The sequence below is a fragment of the Equus przewalskii genome, chromosome 15 (assembly GCF_037783145.1).
Source record: "Equus przewalskii isolate Varuska chromosome 15, EquPr2, whole genome shotgun sequence".
NCBI classification, from domain to species: Eukaryota; Metazoa; Chordata; class Mammalia; order Perissodactyla; family Equidae; genus Equus; species Equus przewalskii.
In genome coordinates, this window is record NC_091845.1 from 57,898,144 (window position 1) to 57,921,459 (window position 23,316).

Here is a 23,316-nt window from a genome sequence, read left to right on the forward strand (position 1 = left end):
CCTAACTCTCCTGAATAGGTTTATGTACTTGCTGGAGGCAACTTTTGAAAACGTCTTAATGGCCTCAGCTCTCAGACTGAAAACATCTAACCATCTCTGCCTTTGACCAGTGCCTGCTGGGTTGCAGAGGCGCCTTGTCATTGCTGGGCTGGTCATCCCTAAGACAGATGAGCTCAACAACTTTTCCTAAGTGCAAAGGGGAAAAAGGAAGGGAGAAGTTTGCTCTTACTCATAGGCACATCCCCAAATAGTCCCTTCAACCTTTAGAGAAACTTCACAATGTAGGCTCCTGGAGGAAGGGGTAAGATAAAAAAATGGAAGTTACAAAACCTACTCATCCTATAAGGGAATTCATCTGCTTTTCTGGTCCTTCTCTCCCTTTGATCTCAACAGCAACTACTTACTGAGAATTTGCTATATGCAAGGTACCAAGGGATTTCAGGTGGACTAACATAGCCCCCAGTTCTTCAAGGAGCTGAGTTGAATAATGAGTTGGGTACTCAAATACTCACAAGGAAAAACTCTAGAAATCACACTCAGGAAAATGTGTCTGCAGTGGCATGTGGTTTATGGCAAGTTCAAAAACTATATATATATATATTTTTTTTCCTGAGGAAGATTAGCCCGGAGCTAACATCTGTGCCAATTTTCCTCTGTTTTATTTGTGGGTCGCCACCACAGCATGGCTGATGAGTGGGGTAGGTCTGTGCCTAGGATTCAAACCCATGAACCTGTGCTACCAAAGCAGAACACACCAAACTTAACCACTAGGCCGTGGGGCCAGCCCCTATAAATTTTTTGAAGCAAAAGCTGCTGCAAGAGATTATAGAAATAGAGATTTTAAACCAAAAGAAACTACACATTCTACATTATGTTAGCATACCTTCCATGCTTATAGAGTCTGAAAAAGCATCTCCTTCAGAATGTGAATTCTCCTTTATCAGAATTTAAGCACACACCCAATTACCTAAGGATGTGATTTTGGCAGTTTTAAATGACTGTTGATTTGCAACCCAACTTGTTCTTGGATGCTGGCTGTAAGTCAAACCTCTTTAAGACTGGAATTGCCTGTATGGTGAATCACAACCTCTCCCCGCTCTTCATTTGTTCACAGAAAATGCCTTCCTCTGATGTCTTATCCATGCCTGTTCTTAAGAGAAACAAAGCCCTTGCTGAAATTTTGCTAGTTTTAGAGATATAAGGATTATGGCATCTGATTCCATCAACGCAATAAAAAGTTTTCTCAATTTAAAAATGATCTCTTATCTTTTTTTTCAACATTGATAGCATTGACACTTGTTGGGTATATAGTCCTTATAGGGTTGTCAATGCCAGTTGTGGTTTTTAGAATAGGGCAGTAGATGATTTGTTTAGAATAAAAAGGTCATAAGGAGGAGAAAGCTCTAAATTGAACGTTTATTTCTAGGTAAATTTCTCATGTCTTCAGTTGAGGATAGTTAGAGAAGAACAATCTGTGGGTTGGGACAGAAAAAGAAGAGCATGGAAGAGGTGGAACTTTGAAGAAACTAAGCCTTACCTATCCACTGTTGTGCCAAGAAGATTTGATAGCAATTATTTAGAAACTAACTTAAAGGAGAGAAATTTTGGCTTCATTGATACACATCTATTCCTTAGTGCTGTGATTTCTTTCACCAGATTGCACGTATCTTTGTCACGAAGCATCCTGCTACATCCATTCCTTTTTGTTGCACGGTGACTTGCAGACCTACTTCTTTTGTAGTTATGGATTGAATGGATTCTATGACAGACATACAGGTGGAAGTGTAGTGCCACTTCAGCACAAACTATTTATAATGATATTTTAAGGATTTTAATATATGTTCTAATGAATTTTGTGTCCCGCAGAAGGAAGGAAAGAAGAGGAGGCTATTAAAAATGGAATTTCTCTTTCCAGGAAGCCTTTGAGAAGACAAGCTTGAGTAGCAGCAGCAGTGGAGCAGCCAGCCTGAAAAGTGAGCTTTCAGAAAGCGCAGACCTGCCCCCCGAAGGCTTCCAGGCCCCGTGTGGTAAGGATGAAGACAGGGCCTGTGAGGAAATCCTGCCAGATGATAACTTCAACTTGGAAAATATTGACAAAGGTATTTCTAGTGAAAGGATGGCAGTATGAATGCACTCTTGACTCCTTTCTGCTTCAAGGTTCATTTGCTTTTTGTTTTTTTATTAATGTGCAGATATATATTCAGAGCTAGATGATGAATTGGACATTTCAGATAACTCCAGCATTTCCAGTTCAAGCCCTTTGAAAGAATCGACCTTCAGTAAGCTTTCTTTACCAGTTTGTGCAATTCCAGCAGGTAGTGGTCTGGGAATCACTGGGAGTCAAGTGAATGTCGTTGCATACATAACCCAGAGGTTTGTGTTCCGGGTGCCATGCGAATTAGGACAGGTGTGTCTGTCACTCTGACAGAACCCAAAGGCCAACCAGCACTGTGGTTTTGCATTGCCTCAGCTGTCAAATGAATAGTTTCATTATTTCTACCAGCAAATGAAGGTTCTGACTAGGGAGTGGAGATAACTAATTTGGGGACAGACAAAATAACCACAAGAATAATGGAAGTGACCTTTTTATAAATCTGTTGGTCGGGGTTAGAACTTGGAGAAGAAATTAGTCTTGGTGTAGACTAAGTTTTGCATAATTTTATTTACATTATTGTAAAGGGACATGTTATACTTAAAACACTAAAATAAAATAAATATTTTAATTGTTTAGAACTATGAAAATATATGACATATAAATTTAGACCATATGTTAATCTTGACTCCTAATCTGAAACAGTAAAGAAAACAGTCACACTGGGGTATGGGAAAGAAAAGAAAAGATGTACATAGATAAAATTTAAAGATTATGAAGAAAGATAAGATTCAGTTCACTCAAATCTGAAACTGAAAGAAAAGAAGTTAAAATAGAAAATGGAGAGAAAAGAATAATTCTTTTAAAAGAGTAAGTTGATGGATTATTAAATAAGATATACCGAAATACTCTGAAATAAATTAAGTATAAATCATTCCCTTTCATCAATGACTAGATAATGAAAATCTCATAAAAGAGGGTTTAGAATAGTCTCCCTAAGGATAAGAGTAGAACCCTAAGGGACTTAGCTTCATTCTCTGTCCCACTCCAAATGTAATTGATCCGTCAAAATGGTGACTAGATGTTCCAGATTTTCTGGGACAATCTCCGTTTCCAACACTCTGCTCTGTTTTCCTTGTACCTTCCTGCCTGCTGGATAAAATATCTTGATTTGAAATTTAATATTATACAGAAAAAGTATTCATGCATATAAACAGATGTAGCAAATTCTAGAAGCAGTTAATTACTGACCGTTTTGAGATGAATTCAGTGTTGTGTATCTCGGGTAACAATGGTGGGGTCAGTGGGGAAGGAGGAAAGGAAAAGTTGTACCCCTAAATTTGCGTGTAGTAACTTGTAGCTGTCTTTGTAAGGGCTTTAGGGTGATTATGACATGGATGATATTATTGTATTTTGTTAGCTATTAATAACAGAGTTTCTCTGTTTAGCACCTTTTCTTTGGAAAAAGGCCCTCAAACAAACCTGTCAAGTAAATAGCAATTTACAACATCATACTTTGGCTGATGCTTTTATAAATGGAGGGCAGTCTTCATAGTATGTACAGTTGCTCAGATAATAGAATGCAGCATTATTTTTTTTTAAATAGACAAAAAATTTGCAACAGGAAAATGTGAAGCTATTTTTATTTTCTTGTTTCAGGCATTTTAAAGAGAAGTTTTAGTGCTTCAGGAGGAGAAAGACAATCCCAAACAAGGTATGTAAACACTGAGCGCCTAGAAATATTTTTAGACTCTGCAGAGCTGAGTTGGTGGTGGTTAAACTGAAACCTGATAACTGGAAGTTACTGTAGGCACGTGGTAACAGAGGCCGTTAGAGCCCACTCGCCCAGAACTGATTATAGTTTACCAAACAGCACACTGAAAAGAGTACTAAACTTGGACCTGGGTTTTAGTTTAGTTTTGTGATCCTCAGCCAATCAGTTAGTCTTTCTGAGCTCAAGGACAGACCAAGGAGTAGGGCACTTTGCTCCATGAGGTCATCTGGAGCCCTGGCTCCTTATATCTTGTTCCTCTGTGTCCCCAAGGTATAGGTCTCATCCTCATGGCAAATGTGGACCACATCACATCCACATCTTAGCCAGCAGGAAGTAGAAAGGGAAAGTGGAGACACATCCCTTCATTTTAAGGATATGACCCAGGTTGTGTTAATTACTTCTGCTCACTTACCATTGGCAAGAACTTAGTCGTATGACCACATCTAGCTACAAGGGAGAATGGAATAATGGGGATTCTGTTTTACAAGGAAGGAATTATTATTTTGAAACAACCGGCAGTTTCTGCAGTAGTTAACTCTTGGGCCAAAGACTAAAATGAAATTATTGGATTTGGCCTTTTGTAAGTCCCTAGTGACCTTCGTCAGAGCAGTTTCAGTGGCATTGGGTGGAGTTGGTGGGAGCAGAAGCCTGATTGTTGTGGTTTTAGAAGTTACAGAGGCAAGAATGGGGAGCAATTGAAGAAAGTGAGCACTGAGCTGGGACAATTGGCTAGTGGGAGATGTTTGATGGAGAAGGGCCTTCTAGAATCAGGATGACTACAGGGTGATTGGGACTGAGGAGAAGCAGCCAATGGAGAGGAGAGATTGAAGAAGGAAGAAGATAAATGATGGGGTATAGTTGCAGTGTAGCTTAGAGCCAGAAAGTGGGCCTGGGAAAGATGAAGACACAACTCTTTCTCTGTGTCTGAAGAAAGGGAGATAAAGATAAAATTAAGCTAGAAAAATAGAGAAGAGGGATATTAAAGAAGATTATACTTGATGGTTTCTGTTTATTAGATGATATTCACAGTCACTGCTGAAAGGATGGTCTAGATTTGAGGAGTGTGGTCAACTAGGAAGAACCAATATAGAAATGGGCAAGGAACTGAGCAGGGACAGGCAGAAGGACTGCCAGACAGCTCTGAGGCTAAGGCACTAGTTGAGGCTGGGAACACACGCAAGTGGTGGTGCCAGTCGGCACTCTTCAGAGCTATGGAGCACCCTGGCTATGGAAATGGCTGCATTCAGGTAAAAATGCTAAGGCTGTGGGTGTGCTTTATCAGTCAGGTTTTTTGGGTGCAAGCAAAAGGACCTGACTCCAGCTGACTTATGCAACAGAGGGGTTCACTAGAAGGCTTTGGGGGTCTCACATAATTAGGAACCCAGAGAATCAAGCTTCAGAAGGGAGTGGAGCCAGGTCATCTCCTGAAGTCTGTGGAGGAGGTGCTCCTGGCAGGCTTGTAAAGGCACTGATGCTGTGCTGAATGAGCTCCAGCTTGTTTTTTCAGTCTTTGTGTCACCTTTCTTAGGATTCCATGTCCTGAGAGAGAGAGTCAGATTGTCCTGGTTTGGATCAAGGCCCTTTTTACTGTTGTGGGGAGAGCTGAGCTCCTTGATTGACAGCCACTTCAAGTCCATCGGGGGCTCTTGCCACAGGGAGCAGGGGTGGGTGCTGGGAGCCCAAATGGAAGCACTATCCACCCCTGGGTTTGAGGGTGCTGGGAAGAGCATAATGGAAATGAATTTCAGAATGAGGGACCTGCCTAGCAAAATCCTGAGGGGTTCGGGTAGGTGGCAAAGGAAGGTTCATGTAGAAAATCATTTTTTGTTTAGTCGAACATATAACATGACTGATAGCTTTGTCTTTTTCATGTGAGAGTCAGGAATGGTCAAGGTAGAACCTTTTAATTTCCTAATTCTTTTCTGGTGTTGCTAGCAACAACCCCCCAAGGAAAACCTATCAGAGTCATAATCTACCGGAAGGGTCATTGAGGAAAATCGGTAAGACCTCATCATGTTCTTTAGTGGGCCAAAGAGCAGAGAAGCAGTGGTTAGAGGTAACAGAGAGAGTAGGGGAAAGAGAAACAGTACAAAACCCTAAGGAGAACCAGAATGGGTGATTGTGGAGACTTGGGACCTGAGTCAGAAGACCCTTGAGGCATCACAGGGATGGCAGATCCTTCCCATCTCCCATCTCTGGCTTCTCATTGCAAACCTACCAGCTCAGCTTCCTCTTGCCACAGATAAGGAAGCCACACACGGGAGCCTGGAACCATGGGCGCTCTTGCTCGCTCAGCCTAGCAAGTGAGGGGACAGGAGTAGATGATGTGAGCCTGGCTGTGGAGCTGGGGGTCTGGATGCTACCATGGAGTGCCTGTGCCCTCCCCAACTCTGGCATCAGATCTTCTCTACCTTAACCACATCATGAGTTCAACAGACTTTCGTGAGCTGGTCTGGAAGTCTGTCCACTGCCTGGAACAGTGTTTGTGTAGGAAAATGCTCCATGTGCTCTCCCCCAAAATAATTAACAAGTGCGCTTTGGAATCTAACTACCCCCTTTTAAGGTTTGTGATTATTTATATTTTTAAGATCATCAAAAGGCTTTTACTCTATTATTAGATATGTTATTCAGTGATATAAAATTGCTTAAATGTATAGAGGAGATGCAAAACAAGTATTTTAGTACAAAAATAAATTATGACATATAGGTGTACTCCCCAATTAAGAGAATTTTATATTAAAATAGAAATTTCTTAGCGTTTAGGAATCTTAGCATTGCCAAGTAATTCTAGTTCTTTTTTCTAAAAGGATTCATGGAAAATTGTCTTATTTGCAAGAATTCAGGTTGACAACCAAACCTTAAAAAACAAAAGAAACATATGTACTATGTGTTTTAGAGCCTGAAATGGTTTTTAAAAGCTAGTCATTCTGTAAAGACATTATAGCAAATTGGGTGAACTAGAATAAACAGAAAGGGGAAGTTCAATCTGAAGCTCGCTGAAACAGGGGTATTGCAGTATGGGCTTTAACTTGGGTTAACGACCAAGTCAACAGGTGGAGAATGGAAAATGGCTGGTGGTTGATGAATCAGAAAGTTTCGTACATAGATGAATAGGTGATAAGACCTGAGTTAAAATAATATTTGCAAAGCTGTGCCAAGTGTGAAGTACAGCGTGACATGTCACCAGGGAACACAGGTTGGTTTAAGACAAGCTCTCTTCTCTCAAGGAACTCGGAGTGTAATGGTGAGACAAGGGCAGGCTTGAGAAGAAAATAAATGACAAAACACAGCCAATGATTCATGCCAAATCAGAGGAGAGAAAATAAGTTTTTGACTTCCTTCCAGGTAATCCCCAGAGCTTCTCTGAATTAAAAGGAGACAACTCTAAAATGTATTTATAATTCTTTAAAAGGCATTAAACATGGCTAAAGTTATTTGCAATCTAATTTGTTTAGCATGTTCCTGGGTTTCTTGGTCTATTAATGTGAAACGTAAACCCCTCCTGCAAAATACTTAGAAGCTAAGTGAGAAGTTAGAATCTAAAAAAATCAAAACTACATAATAGAATAAAAATAAATTGAAAATCAAGCCTGTAGAGAGTTTTGGCTATTCTATACTGTGTATTAAATGATAGTACAGTCACAATGAGACTCCAGGCAGCTCTCCACCTTGGGGACACTTATTGGCTCCTAAAACAAGGGAGTTGGTCCCAATGAGAAAAAGCCACAGAGAAGTGCATACTTGGCCTGAGCACGGCTTCTAGAGTTTAGAATGCAGAGTTGGCCCTGGCTGAATAGTACATAAAGACAGCTTAAGTATAAACTCTCAACTTTGCTCATCTCAGATATCAGGAGCTATAGTTAAGCCAATTGCCTGCTGAAGAATCAGGGTACCTCCATAATAACTTTGAGATAGATTTTCGTGGGCAATGGGGCCAGGCCAATGGATAAAACGTAAGCAAATGAAACTAGGAAGGGCAGCTCCTGCCTTCTCAGAAAAGTACTGAAGTCTCAAGGCTGATGAAAGGGAACATGACATCAGAACTGGAGGCACCCCGGTGACCCAAGCCATCCTCAGATCGTGAAATGTTTTTCAGGAATATAATTAATGGCAAGACCAAGAGAGAACCAGCCCCCTACTCTTAGAAGTCCATGTTTCTTCTTTAAACTATTTAGCAAAAGTTACAGGAAGCCAACAAATAATTCTTTTGGGCTCCTTATCGTACTCGATAGCTCTTCTGAAGATGTAGAACCATAAGATAATTAGATCTGACTTACATTTAAGTTCCATCTAATAAATAACAAAAAGCAGGTGAAAATTAACTTACTGGTGCACTTTTTATTGCTTTTAGTGAGTGCACACGGATCATGTGATGATCTATTTGAATAACTTTTCTCGAATGAAAATGTGAGAAGTTATTTTGTTTTAACAGCTTCAATGAGGTATAACTCACACAAAATAAACTTAAATATTTAAAATATGAAATTTGGTAAGTTTTGAGGATGCATATCCCTGTGAAATCACAATTAAGATAGTAAACATATGTCCATTTGTGCCCCTCATTCCTGCTCCTCACTCCCTACCCCAGGCAATCATGGATGTGCTTGTGGCACTGTAGATTAGTTTGCATTTTAGAATTTCATGTAAATGGAATTATATAGTACATACTCTTATTTGTCTGACTTCTTTCAGTCAGCATAGTTGTTTCAAGATCCGTCCATGTTGTTTTGTGTATCACTAATTCATTCCTTTTCATTGTTAAGTAGCATTCCATTGTATGCATATACCGTGGTGTGTTTATTCATTCATCTGTTAATGGACATTTGAGTTCCAGTGTTTAGCTGTTACAAATAAAGCTTCTATGAACATTTGTGTCTTTGTATGGACACACACGTTTTTTTCTTTGAAACACCTAGAAGTGAAATGGCTGAATCATATGGTAGGTGTATGCTTAAATTTTTAAGAAACTGCCAAACTGTTTTCCAGAGTGGTTGTACCATTTTTACATTCCCAGTTTGAGATATTTGAACTCCACATGTATATTGAGAATGGTTGAAGTGAATGATAAGGTTGTGGAAATCATCTTTAATTTTGATGTGTGCATCTCTGAAATCATGAGGAGTAAGAAGGAAAATGGAATTCACTTTTTGGTTTCTGGTGTTTTGGTGAGGAAGATTGGCCCTGAGCTAATGTCTGTTGCCAGTCTTCCTCTTTTTGCTTGAGAAACACTGTTGCTGAGCTAACACCTGTGCTAGTCTTCTTCTATTTTGTATGTGGGATGCTGCCACAGCATGGCTGGATGAGCAGTGTGTAGGTCTGCACTGGGATCCAAACTGGGGAACCCTGGGCCGCTGTAGTGGAACACATGAACTTAACCACTGTGCCATCGGGCGGTCCCCCGGAATTCACTTTGCATGGTCAAACTCTCACAAAATATTATCTACTTTGAAGTAATCATATGAAATAAATATCCTTATTGTTAATGTTTGTTTGATGTTATGTGCACATTGACAATTAGCTAAAAGCTGGGTTGTCAAGAAAAAAGCAATGAAAAATTCAATAATTAAGACTTTCAAAATTTCCGACTTTAATCCTTTTCAATGATCTAAGTGATCTAAAGTCTCCTGCCTCCATTACTACTTCCTAGGAAAGACTTAAGAATGGACTTGACCTTTACCAATTTCGATCTGGGTTTTTTTCTTTTTTTAAAAAAACAGATTTTATTTTTCGTTTTTCTCCCCAAAGCCCCCCAGTACATAGTTGTGTATTTTTAGTTGTGAGTCCTCCTAGTTGTGGCATGTGGGATGCCGCCTCAGCATGGCTTGATAAGTGGTGCCGTGTCCGCGCTGGCGAAACCCTAGGCCCCCGAAGTGGAGTGCACAAACTTAACCACTTGGCCATGGGGCTGGCCCCTTCTGTCTGGGTTTTATAGTCTCACTCAATATATATATTTATAGTTCTAATCCAAAAATCTTTAGAATTTTGTTTCAATTTACAAATAAATTATTCTGTGTAGTGGAATTTGATAATACACACCAGGGCTTTAACCTCTTTAGCTATCCTACTCTCAGGTCCTGGGCAGCTTTTGTTACTTTATTATGCCTGTCTTGGAAACATCTGTTGATTCATTCAATTAATATTTATTACTGTGTGCTGACACATACCAGACTATGCCTGGTCCATCTTTGCATTCCCTAGGGCACAGCGTATTGCACATAGGTGCCAGTCCACAAATACTTGTTCATTAATAGATGAATGACTATTATCTTAGCACAAATTCTCTCTCACTACAATAGGACTGAAATCTCACCTACTGGCTTGAACCTACAGCCTTTGCCATAGTCACAGCTTAAGGGACCCCCCTCACCTTTTTTTAAGATCCTGTTGCTCAGGCAACAAGATTTCTCCATGCCTGCTTGCATCCTGTTGCCAAGGCAACAGGGTAGAGTTGGTAGGCTGATTTGAGACATCGGATGTTTTGATATCAGAGATGCCTGTGGTTCACAACTTGTTTGATAAATCAGTGTGTGCATAATTGTATTCAAGGATGTGCGCCTGACTCTAGTCTTCATATATAAAGATGATTGTGGATGTTTGTGACCATCCAGTGTCATACATATAACCTGAAAGACACTTGTGCAATCTCAGGACCTGTGGGTCTTGCTTCCTTTTAGCAGAAGTCTTGCTTATTTTGACGTGCAGCTACTCTCTACCCCCGCCCCGTTTTCATGATCCCTATCTAGTTTTGCTTAAATTGAATAAATACTGCTTGATTACTACTCGCCAGGATCTACCTGGCCTATCTGCCAATGTCACAATCAAGCAGTCTTACAGAAAACCACTTATTGCCAATAAGACCACCTTATTCCTTTCCTGTGACAGTTCTAAGCTTTTGTCGTTGATTGCTTGTTTGTTTCTAGCTGTTACTGAAGTACGAGCAGAGAGCCACAACAGCTCTCTACCACTTCTTTCTTTTTTTTTTTGAGGAAGATTAGCCCTGAGCTAACATCTGCTGCCAATCTTCCTCTTTTTGCTGAGGAAGACTGGCCTTGAGCTAACATCCATGCCCACCTTCCTCTACTTTATATATGGCGTGCCAAGCAGTGCATAGGTCTGCACCCGGGATCCAAACCGGCAAGCCCCGGGCCGCCAAAGCGGAACATGTGAACTTAATGGCTGCACCACCAGCCTGGCCCCACTCGACCACTTTCCTGAAGTGATAACAACTCCATTCACATTATAGATTGACGAAAAGCCCTTCCTGGACAGGAGGACACAACCCTACATCATGTTGCCTATTCACACGGGACATATTTATGAATGTTGCTACCTGAAAGAGACTTCCACGCTGTAAAATGCTAGTTAGCTCAGATGTGTGGTTGCAATAGCCTCAGAAGGTATTATCTTAATATTGTAAGCCAAGCATCTCATTCCATAAGGTTAAATATTTATTCTTTTTATCAACATCCAATAGGATTGACTACTTTTAACCATTGAATTAAATTATGTAATGCACTTACAAGCATGTAAAAATACTTCCTTGGTTCAGAGATATACTTAAAAGAATTTTACAAGATATAAAATTCTATAACTCCACCTCCTTCATGGCCAGGACTCCTCTGAAAAAATAATTACCTAAATAATTTACCCCACAACTGAATTAATTCAGTGAAAAGTTGATTTAAAAAATTGCAAAGCTAATACCTCCAATCTCCACCTTACCTGTAGTGGTTTGGGGTGGAAGCTGTAGGCTAACATTCGTATTCACCACTTCAATTTCTGTTTTGGTCTATGAATTCTGGATGAAGTCACACCAGATCTGAAGAGTTAAAAGTGATGACCTTTCAAAGAATTCTTTGAAACTTTCCATTTCCCTGAAATTCTGTTTCATCAGCCTGAAGTGCTCATTTCAAAACTTTTAGAGGACACAAGCTTCATTACCTTAAGCCTTTTCACCATAAAACATTTCTGGAATGTTGTCTTTGTGTTAAACCATTTCTGTCTATTTTCCAGCTTGCACTGTTATGGGAAACCATCTTCTGCAGCCATAATGTTCTGTTGGACATAAACATTCAATCTGGTTCATCTAGAGGCAGGCTGCCCTCGGGCTCTGCATAATTTCAATCTTTTGTCCGTCTGTGAACCCAATAATTGTATAGTTAAATGTTGTCATTTCTGGTTACAATGAGTCGGTTCTATTTTGAAATTTCAGATGACTGTGTTTTTTGTGATCTGTGGTATAATTTCCAGAGAAGTTAACAGTTTTTCTGCTATATTTATGTAATCTTGTAAGTTCTAAGAATTTAGGGAGTGTTCACATCCCGTCTGCAGGGTCTAGCACAGTGCCTACACATAGTGAGCACTTAATGAATATTTGTTGAATGAATGAATGAATGTGATTTTTTAAAAGGATTCCCTAAAGTTTATTAATGAGGAATTTAGAATTATGTAAAGGAGTAGCACAGTTGGCAGCAACTCCGCATTGTCAGGATGATCTCTTTGACATAAACCACTAGCACAGTTTTTGATATGGAAAAATTTTTGAAATTTTGGATTCTTTAGGACAACTGGAATAGTCATCTAGTTACCTTGGCATGTGAGTGGTTATCAGCTATCAAGAGAACCCATAAACTTATAAATAAAAGTTTTCCGCAAGTTACATTTTTATTCAACTTTTAAGACATGGGGTCCATGAGGCACTGTGCAGCTATGTGGTGTGATTATTAACCTGAGTCATAATGTTTATGAGGACAGAGACCAACACCTTCTAAGGACAAGTCTGGAATGCTCTGTCGAGTATGGCGGCCACTGACCATGTGTGACTCTTGAGCAGTTGAAATGTAGCTAGTGTGGCTGAGAAACTGAATTTTAAATTTTATTTTAATGTTAATTTAAATGTAAAACTGAATGTAAGATGTCTCATTAATTTTTATATTTAGTACATGTTGAAATGATATTTTGCATATGTTTGGTTAAATAAAACATATTTTTAAAATTAATTTCACTTTTTTATTTCTACTTTTTTTTTTTTGGCACATAAGATTGGCCCTGAGCTAACACCTATTGCCAATCTTCCTCTTTTTGCTTGAGGAGGATTGTCGCTGAGCTGACATCTGTGCCAATCTTCCTCTATTTTGTATGTGGGACACCACCACAGCATGGCTTGATGAGCAGTAAGTAGGTCTGCACCAGGGATCTGAACCCGTGAACCCTGGGCTGCCAGAGCAGAGTGTGGGAACTTAACTACTATATCACCAGGCCAGCCTATTTCTACTTTTTAAAAATGTGGCTACCAAAAAACTTAAACTTACGTTTGTAGTTTGCATTATATTTCTATTGGACAGTGCTGGACTTGTCTAGAAGGCTAAAGGACAGGGTTATTCACTTACGCTTGCTGGGGTGTAGTGTGTGTGCAAGGATCTGAGGTGCTGGAACAGATGCTCTGCTCCTCAGCTCAGCTCTGACCTGTTCTGCCCACATATGGCACTGCTGAGATTATGCCCCTTTTTGAACTTTCTGAGAGCAGGGGCCATCCCTTTTCTTTCTTTGAACATGGCCGTTATCCCAGGGCTAGGGAGAGAATATTAACTGTGTAAAGCTGGCGAGTCTCATTTACTCTTCAAGGCTCTGGAAACATGGGCTGGGAATGGGACAGAAAAAATAATGTGGTCAAGACAGGGCTGGCTTGGTGAGGGTTAGGAGTGGAAAAGGATAGAGAAGGAACTCACAGTTGGATAAAAAGATTTTGGTACTATTTTAGTACTTAAGTTGAGTAGTGAGTAAATGAGTGCTAATTTTGTTATGCTTTATAACTTATGTATTTGTTGCATGTGTGTATCAAAAATTCTATGATTAGGGCCAGACCCGGCGGCCTAGTGGTTAAGTTCAGCATGCTCTGCTTCAGCACCCTGGATTTGGTTCCCAAGCATGGACCTACACCACTTGTCAGTGACCATGCTGTGGCAGCAGCTCATATACAAAATAGAGGATTGGCCACAGATGTTAGCTCAGGGTGAATCTTCCTCAGCAAAAGAAGAAAAGAAAAGAAAAGAAAATTTCTATGATTAAGATGAAAGGGTTGGGGTAAGAGAACTATCAGTCATGTTTGTTTCTATTTGAATCCCTATCTTCGCTCCTACTCGGCAAATGACTATCATGTGCCTTAAGTGTGGTGAGTCTTCCATTAATTTTGTTGGATTGCATCAAATTGAAGTGTGGGTCTTACAGCTAGTCAGGGCACAGATGTTTCTTATTTTATTCCAAAAGAAAACTATTAAGAAATTGGCTCTAAATTATAGTGGAAATAATAGAGTTGAAGGTTATTTATGACTGTCCCTGGTGGGGTCTTAGGTCACCTCCACGCACCTTAGGCACTGAGACCAACTTGCAGAATGATCAGGAAATCTAGAATTTTAGCACAGGGCAAACAAGTAATGCTAATAACACTGGAAACTTTAAGAAAGATATAACCCTCTTAAATGCAAAAATCATTGCAGAGGAAAAACTATAGTTTCTTTTTTTAAGACAGCAGAATCAAGGCATAGAAAAATAATATGCATAAAACTTAAGATATTATTTGTTTTTAATATAAAATCAGTATTTTGATTTTAAGTGTAACAAGAAAATCATTCAAGGCACTAAAATTGAGGCTCTCAGTCATTCTTAGAGCTTATAAACAACCGTGACGGGACAAGGTTCTTCCACGGCCAGAAGAATGCCAGTTCTGCTCTGGGTTCAAATATGTTTATTTCCCTCTTTATTGAACTTTTGAGAGCGTCTTGAGGGAAAATAACCTTTCCTTATGTTTATAATCTAAACCATAGCATGGTGTAAGCTTTCAGTAAGTGTTAGTCAAATCCAAGTTGAATAACTCATTCTAATGGCCCCTAATTCTGTTTTCAGGGACTTCACTGGTGGAATAGGATCAAGACCAAGACCAGGTAATTTAGTGTTGGCGGCAATAAAATCATACATTCCTTCCTGAAATTCAATGTAATTTTTGTTATAGTTTCATATCTTTCCTCCTTTTATTTCTTCAGCTTTGCTGCCTCTTGACCTGCTTCTGAAAGTGCCACCCCTCATGCTCAGGGCCCAAGTTAAGGAGCTAGAGACCGAGTTAGTGACGGGGTGGCAGTCCCACAGCCTTCCTGCTGTGATTCTCCGCAATCTCAAAGACCATGGTAGTACTTATTAGATCAAGCTGATGTCAAGCACACGATGGGCGAACACAGAATTATAGTTGGGCCTAAAATGTCTGAATGATGCTTGGGGGGTAATTTTAATATGAACAGCAGGAGAATTTTGTTTTGTTTGGCCGCCATTGTCAGTTTGGCAATTTGAGAGTATCGAAATGCTTTCTGTGTTCACTTATTTGATTGAAATATTATAGGCTGTTTTTCAAAAATGTGCCATTTCTGCTTTGGTGGGAATGTTAACCAGTTGAACTATTGATGCTTAAAGTGCATACCTACTAACGAAAAAGAGTAGCTGTGTTTTACAGACATATTTCTGTAAGCTCTAGACCCGTATAATACAAGAGAGTGAAGCACATCGTTTTTCTACCTCCTTTGCTCTGACACAGATAGGTTTTTTAAATTATTTCTATTTGTGTTTGACTAAAACAATATTATGTCACATTGTTTCCTTAATAATTTAAAAATTATGAAAAATTATGAAAAATTATGAAACATAAACGTTTATAGTAATGGTTTGGGAAAAAAGTGTATTAATTAATGTTGCTAATTTTGTTTAAAGAGGACTAAAATACAGCAGTAATAGTAAAATTGTTAGCTAAACCTGGGCAACTCAGGAAAAAGTTTAGTGATTGTGCTTTTAACATACGTATGAATGTATGACTCTTGAGTATAAAGTTCTATTTTACTACTTTGGTTAATTTGAAATTATTGCTTAATGCTGTTTTCACTTTGGCTTCCTTAACTCACCTTCTTTTGTAGAGTTAACATATATAGTGGACATAAGTGATGTGAATTGATTTACTGTAATATTAGTCCATGTCTCCATATTTATTAAATTTTCTTTGGAAGAGTTATTGACAGTTTGGGGCCATTTACATCATCAGCATAGATGCAAAAAAAGATGGTTTTGTTGTTAAGATGTCTAAAGCTATCATGTTGATCATGCTGTACTCCTGCTATTTTGGCACAAGGTAAGTTTATAACATAATCATGAAGCTAAAATGATTGTTGTTGATTGATTTTCTAACACCAAGAGAAGAACATGCATATATATGTGAGCAATTCACAGTTCTGTTGTGATTCTTAATAGGAAAACTTTTCCTAAAGGGCACATTGAATTAGCCCAGTTTCAGGCTTGACTTTATGTCAGTGAAACTGATCAGATCTTTGGACCTTTAAACAATTTACGTTATAGCACAGTTTACATGTAGTACATTTCTTAGACCCGCAGTTTATCATACCATCCAATTTTTAAAAATTTACTGATTCACATGTATTTTTTTAATTTAAAACAGAATATGCTGGAGTATTTTAAGTATTGTCAGTGAATGCTAAAGTTTACCCATAAAAGAGTGATTAATTTCTATTAATACTATAGAACACATTAATGCATATGAGAAAATTTGGGTTACTACCTATGAGTTATTCTACTTTTGAGTAAAAAAAAATCTTTATTTTTCTCTATCTTAAAGCAAAATTGTTTTTCTGCATATTATAAAAGTCATACTTTTTAAAGTATTGCGGGCAAATTTGGACTGTTGGTTGCGTTATCAAATCACAAACACTGGTACCAGCCCCATCCACTTAGATGACCTCATCTGCAACTCATGCTCCATTCCAATAGTTCACTCTGTATCTCCAGCCTAGGAGAATAAAACACTGACAGAGCCCAGTAATCGGGAAGCGAGTTTGGACTGAGATGTCGGGAGACACAGTTGGTCCAGTCAGTTGTGAGTCATAACTTGAGTATTTGTTGCTCAGAATAGGTAAACCACTGAAATGTGTGAATGATTTATTTATTAAAAACATCAGATTATATTAGTGTATTTTCATTTACTTAAAATTTTCTTTACCTTTCTTGGATGGGAAGGAACATTCTGGAAATTATGTATAACCAACAAACATAGCCCTGTATTGCCTAAATGTTCTAGAAAAAAATTATCAGAGAGGGGAGAATTTTGTCAAAACCTGAGTATGCCCCCAGGACTATATCTAGCATGTGAACATCATTTTCCATGTGCTATGGAAGAACATAGGGTAAGGACTATAATTTTAGAGTGCTGAGCGTCTGTATTATAATATGATCTTGCATATGTGGTACTCCTAAAATGTGGGCTTCCAGGTTCATATTGTGGTAATAGAACAGTATTTAGTGCACCTCCAAACTCTTGTAGAATAAGTAAGGATGGAACCATTTCAAGTTAACACTGTTAAAAAAGTTCTCTTGTTGTATCTTTTAATATCAACTAGATTGTGTAAATAATTTATTTTATACATATTCTTTAAGTTAAATAATAGACTAGTTCTCTGCCAATAGAAATGAAAAGTTAGGAATTCCTATATTGCATGGATGAAAATATTAACAGTGATTAACATGGAATCAATGAATGAATAGTCATTTTAAACATGTTAATTATTTTTGCTCTATTTCTCTAAATTTAGTCACTTACAGATTACCGTTGCACAAATTTGGCCATATCTGAGAACTATGTGTACTACTATTTTCCTAATATATTTCTCTAGTTTGACTTACTCTTTCAACTTAAATTTATTTATTTCCACATAAATGGAAAGCCAGTACAGTATCACTTACCATAAATACATGGCAACTGTAAAAATAAATGCAAAAAGCAAGACAACATTATTAAATTCTAAGTAGATATTGTTATCTGGTTATCCTGAGGAATATTTTCTTTGTTATGAAAGAACGTTAACTAATATTTGAAAAATGATGATGACATATTTGCTCCATACTGAAACTTAAGCCTTGATATAATCAGTAGAAAGAAAAGAAAATTGGAAAAGAAATATGTTTCATACTCGATCCACTTGCAATGTAAATTATGCTGTTATTGTAAGTGCCCTATGCCTCAGGAAACTCAGTTGTTTAAAAATAATTGATTGGTTCTGTTGTCTCTGTGGAGTCAAATGAATTAATCAACCAACCGAATATTTTGAATGGGGGAAAAAATCTAGGATCTGTTATATATAAAAAAGAAACAGTCCTTTCTTGTTGAGGTAGGGGAATGGCACTGTTTATTTGTGAAAGTTAAATCATACCAAAACATATCATGAGAAATGTATTCTTTGTCAGGTATGTAGAATACATTTTAATGTTGTGGATGCTATTAGTGTGGATCAAATGTAAATCTTTGGGAGCGTCAGTCAAACCCGAATTTAAAGTGCAAATGTGTTGTCAACTAAGAGTATGAACTAATTTGACTGCATTAACACTGACATTTTCCCCTCCCCTGCTCAGCTTTTCATTTTTCAGCAGCTAACACCCAGGCACTGAGCCGATGTATGGGAATTCTTAAGCTCTGCATTTTGAATAGAAATTGTTACTTCATGATTTCTGGGTTCTTAATTATGTTTTCTTACTAGATGACTGAGAATCTATTTTTATACTTGTCTTTTGTTTATAAAGGTCAGGTCTAAATAAAGTAGTCAATGTTTCATCAAAATATTCCAGAAAGCACAGCTAATATTGTAGTTGTCCTTATTATGATCAGCTTCAGTAGCTTGCTTTCACGTTAGTTATTGACATGAGGTACTTAATACTAAATTTCGCAATTACCAAAGTGATTTTGAGTACATGCTTCTCTCATTTTATTGCACAGCAATTCTTTTAGCATATAAAAATGTGCTTGCCAGATTTTAATCAAAACTTTTATCATACTAGTCTATACCATGCAATTTGGCATATAATTATGTACTTTTCTATGTTGTCTATTGGCATTTGGGTATATTGATTAGATTTCCTGACCAGATTGTAAGCACCTTTGCATACATCTTGAATATTTCCTCTGAGGTCAGTCCCTTGAAAACTGCTTATTGAGTAATTAATGCAGGCCTAACACTGTATAAACCCCTTGTTTATCTTTGCTATTGGGAGCAACTGCTTAAGTAATCTTACCATCACCTAAAAGAGTAGGGAAACAATGGTATTTTAGTGTTAGACTTCAGAATGGGGAAGAGGTGGGAGACAACAGATTTTCTTAAGCAATGATGATTTACTTCCTAATTCTTCATGCCAAGAGAGGCATTGAGAGAGTGTGGACCAGGCTCCTGGAGGATGCTGCCTGGAGATGTAGACTTTTTAAATATTCTCTGTAGGATAATGTCTTTCCAAAGAGATACTCAGACTCGCAAAAGTTATTGATGGTACCAATACAAGACCAAGTGAAAACTGCAAATTGCCTGTTAAATGGTGCACTGGGATTTCTGCCCTGGGGGAAAGGCTAAATGGAAGCAGGGGAAGAAAGCTACACTGCCCTCTGGTAGGAATAAAGGGAGGTCAGTGTGGCTTGGGTGGATTGTAGCATAGTGTACAGAATAACTGAGTCAATCAAGAAAGGCAAAGCTCTTAAATTCCAAATACCGTTATTAATGCTTTTTAATGGAGTTTAAAAAATAGTTTCAGGGGCCGGCCCTGGCCAAGTGGTTAAGTTTGAACACTCCACTTCAGTGGCCCAGGGTTTCACTGGTTTGGATCCTGGGCATGGACATGGCACTGCTCAGCAAGCCATTCTGAGGCAGTGTCCCACATAGCACAACCAGAGGCACTCACAACTAGAATATACAACTACGTACTAGGGGGCTTTGCAGAGAAGAAGAAAAAAAGAAAGAAGATTGGCAACAGATGTTAGTGCAGGTATCAATCTTTAGGAAAAAAAGGTTTCAGTGTTTACAACTTACTTTGAATTGTTGTCACACAATAGTTTGAATATTGAGGATCGTCACAGGTGAGTCAATAGTTTGAGAAAGAGACTGGGCTACTTGTCTGCCCTCCAGTACAGCTAAGATCTCACCTATTCTTTTTTTTTAAATTATTTTTTGCTGAGGAAGATTAGCCCTGAGTTAACATTTGTGCCAATATTTATTTTGTATGTGGGTCACCACCACAGCATGGCTGAGGAGAGGTATAGGTCTATACTCTGGATCTGAACCCGCGAACACAGGCTGCCAAAACAAAGCATGCTGAATTTAAACACCAGGCCACAGGGCCAGCCCCAAACCTCACCCATTCTTAACTGATATTGCTCACTATGGATTCCCTGGATTATCTGAGATGTTTTAGATAGTACATAAATTAAAAATTTTATTTGTATAACTACTTATTTTTTTTACTCTATTGGAGTGCAAAAGCACAATTCTTAATGTTATTTTTTAGCAAGTGTCCTAGTTTTATTTAACTCATTGATGGAACCAGATAGAGGATGAAAGAGCTGGTTCCAAGAGCATTTGAAAACAGGGATTTATATAGTTAGTCAAGAAAGAAAAGCTGAAATAACATTGCTAAATTAAGCTGGTGAAATTTCTATAGGGCAATAAAATCATATACTTTTTTGATTAACTTCTTAATTAGACTATAAAGTCGTACCAATTTCCGCAGGTTCATTGCTAACGTTAAAGGCTGTGTACTGCCCGCTCCTTTATCAGTGCGAATTTTTAGTTAAATATACTGGGACATCACCTGAGAGTATTAGATTAGGATCAGGTGGGGTTATAGAAAATGCTCTCGCGTGATGTCAGAGAATCAAGCAATGATCATTTTGCCTATTTTGCATGGTTTCGATAATTTTTTCTTGAGCAGAGTATTGAATGGGGAGGGTCTGATCTTTTCTTTCTGTTCTTTTTAGTTTGATTGGTTAACCTTTGCATCTATAGTGCTGAGCATAGCGTGTTTTCCACCCCACAATATTTTCTTTTTAAGAATTCTGGGCTTCATCAAGGAAGTTGACTTGCAGAGAAAAATAGTTCCCACTAGGAGGAATAAAGGGAGCCAGAGTGACTTGGTTAGTCCTTGTAGCACAGCCTAAGAAATAACTAAGTCATTGGAGAAAGTTCAGGCTGTATGGACTAGACCAAATGCATATGCTATTTTTAGGCCACAAATTCAGGAACAAAAATCTAACTTTTTATATTTTCCCAACACTGAAACTTAATTTTTATATTAAGCTTCCATTCCACACATCAGAAAACATAATCAGTTAGCCTAAAGGTAAATTTCAGTGTGTTGGTGATTTCTTTATCCTATCAGGCTTAAGATCAGGCACCATGAGGATTGCCCTTCTCCTCTTCTTCCCTGGGTAGTATTTTTGTTCCAAGGGCTTCCTTGGCATACTGGTACTGAGGCTTTGAAACCAGCTGTGCTGGTATCTGATCTGATTATCCGTGTGGTTACCCTTCCACACTGGCATCCAAACAAGTGGCCCAGCCACACCTGACTTCCAGTTCCCAGGCCGCGTCTCCACCCATGGCTGTGTCCCCTGGAATGAAGGCAAGACCTCTGTGGGGCAAGCTCTCTTGCTCTGTCAGCTCCCCTTCTCAGAGGCCTGGGAAAGTTGGCCTGCTCTTCCCGGCCTCTCTGTGCCCGGAGACTGGAGATCTCGGCAGAACCTCTTTGTCTGTGACACGCCAGGAAGCTTTCTCTACTGTCCCACCCCACCCCATGCCACACAGTGCAGGGAACCTCTGCGTGCCTAGGGCCGCTCAGAGTTCCCCAGGGGAGCTAGCGTGCGGCCTTACCACTCTTGAATCCTCAGACTTAAAGACAGTTCCACCATCCAGTTCTCCCTCCTTCCTGCCCCACCCCAGACTTTACCCTGAGTGAGCTGGAAGTGGAGTCTCTTCTGAGACTTTCTTATCTTCTTATCTTCTTATCTCTTCATCCTCCCTTCTCAGAGAAACTTTGTTTTATCCAGGGGGGCAGGAATAAGAGTTTGTTCAGCAACAGGTCTTTCGAATCTCTCTGCCTTCTGTTTTGACTACCGCTTTTTAAAGCCAGGAATGTCCTCTCTGTGCCCTGGTTCCTCTCTGCCACCCCCTCTGGGGGCATTGCCAGCCTCACGCTCTGCTGCTTGATGATGGGAGGCTCATCAGGTCAAAAGTAAGTGTGGGAAATAATACAGCAGTAAATTCTCCACACGGCATCTTACCGTGTATGTTATGTAATCATTTCTAGGGACTTCGACTTTAAAAATCATGAGATTCTGTTTTATGTTTTGAGGAAATAACTAAAGAGATAGTACACTTGGAATTGAGGGAAACCCTAATCTTCACACACACACAAACGAAGCCTGAAGAGGATGTGTGCTGCACTACGTCAAGGTGATTCAGCCGGAATTCAGGGGGGTAGGGCTTCAAAGCAGCCCTGCTTCTTTGGGCTCAAAGGGCTTGTTTCTGAAGGTTCAGATGAAAGAGGGGAAAGGACCTGGCCCCTCGGGAGGTGAAAGGAACTGAGGCTCTGATGCAGCTTCCTGCCATTCTGTGGGAGATTCCACGGGGCTGTGGCTTTCGGGGGGACAAGGCCTAGATGGTCACATTCCTTCCTGATAATCTCTACCTGATTGTGGAGCTCTCTGTTGGCCTGTGTTGGGAAGGATTCCATGCCCAAGTCCCCCCATCATCATCTTCTCTCTCACGACCCTCTCCCTTTCCATGGGATGACGTTCTCCCAATGAATCAAGTCCAAGCCTCGGCAGCCTCCTTGGCTCCTGCTCCCCAGAGACAGTCACCACATGCTAGTCCAAGCCAGTCTCTCTGACTTCAGCTCCAGGCCTCTTCTCATAAGATGACCTTTCCTGAAATACGGTCTCCCTCAGGGCTCCTCGCCATCGTATATGATCCCTGGCCACCTCTTCAGCTATACCCGATCCCATAAGTAAACCTTTTTATTGGACTGTACTGCACAGATAAACTGGACACTTCGCTGTTCTCCAGATGTGGCCCTCACTTACCCGATTCTTGTCCTTTGCTGGAACTATTCCTTCTACTCAGAAGCTGCTATTCAAATATACCTCGCCTCACACCAAATCGGTGTCCTGTGCCTATTAAAGGCCCACTCATTCTTCATAGTCTTCTCAAATGAAACCTTTGCATCAACTCTCTATCCCCCTTCCGGTGATTCTGAGTGAACCTCCCATGAACTCCTTCTGAGTACAGCATCCTTTCTCTAATTTCTGGTGCCTTCCATACTGCTGGGGTGGGGGTCGACTGCTGAACATTTGTAGATCTGAACTACAATTCAGTTACTTTATTGCATTTTCCAAAAGTAAGGGAAAACGGTGAGAGTGAGTCTGTTCACTATACTTAAATTTAAAAGGTTGTATTGTCTTTCAACAGGGCAGTTGATCCAATATAGAGAAGCCCATGTATGTTTTGGCCACATTCATAAAGGGAAAATAGTTTTTACTTCTTTAAAGAGCCCCTACTAGAAACTTTCTCTTCTCCAGTTGTCTAAAATTTCCTGA

General features: G+C 39.3%; 1 protein-coding gene across 15 annotated transcripts in view; it reads left to right on the forward strand.

The window, feature by feature from the left end:
• The window catches only part of NEK10 (NIMA related kinase 10), a 217,163-nt gene that overhangs the window by 155,224 nt on the left and 38,623 nt on the right, over positions 1-23,316 (forward strand). For 10 of the 15 annotated variants that reach the window (XM_070577417.1, XM_070577420.1, XM_070577428.1 and 7 more), the window contains 5 exons: positions 1,916-2,099; positions 2,193-2,279; positions 3,752-3,806; positions 14,769-14,806; positions 14,906-15,046. In XM_070577417.1, the coding sequence (XP_070433518.1) occupies positions 1,916-2,099; positions 2,193-2,279; positions 3,752-3,806; positions 14,769-14,806; positions 14,906-15,046 (505 nt within the window). Of the gene's footprint in view, positions 1-1,915; positions 2,100-2,192; positions 2,280-3,751; positions 3,807-7,093; positions 7,207-14,768; positions 14,807-14,905; positions 15,047-23,316 lie in introns of those variants that run through there. The other 5 variants (XM_070577424.1, XM_070577421.1, XM_070577422.1 and 2 more) reach the window with 2 other exon arrangements.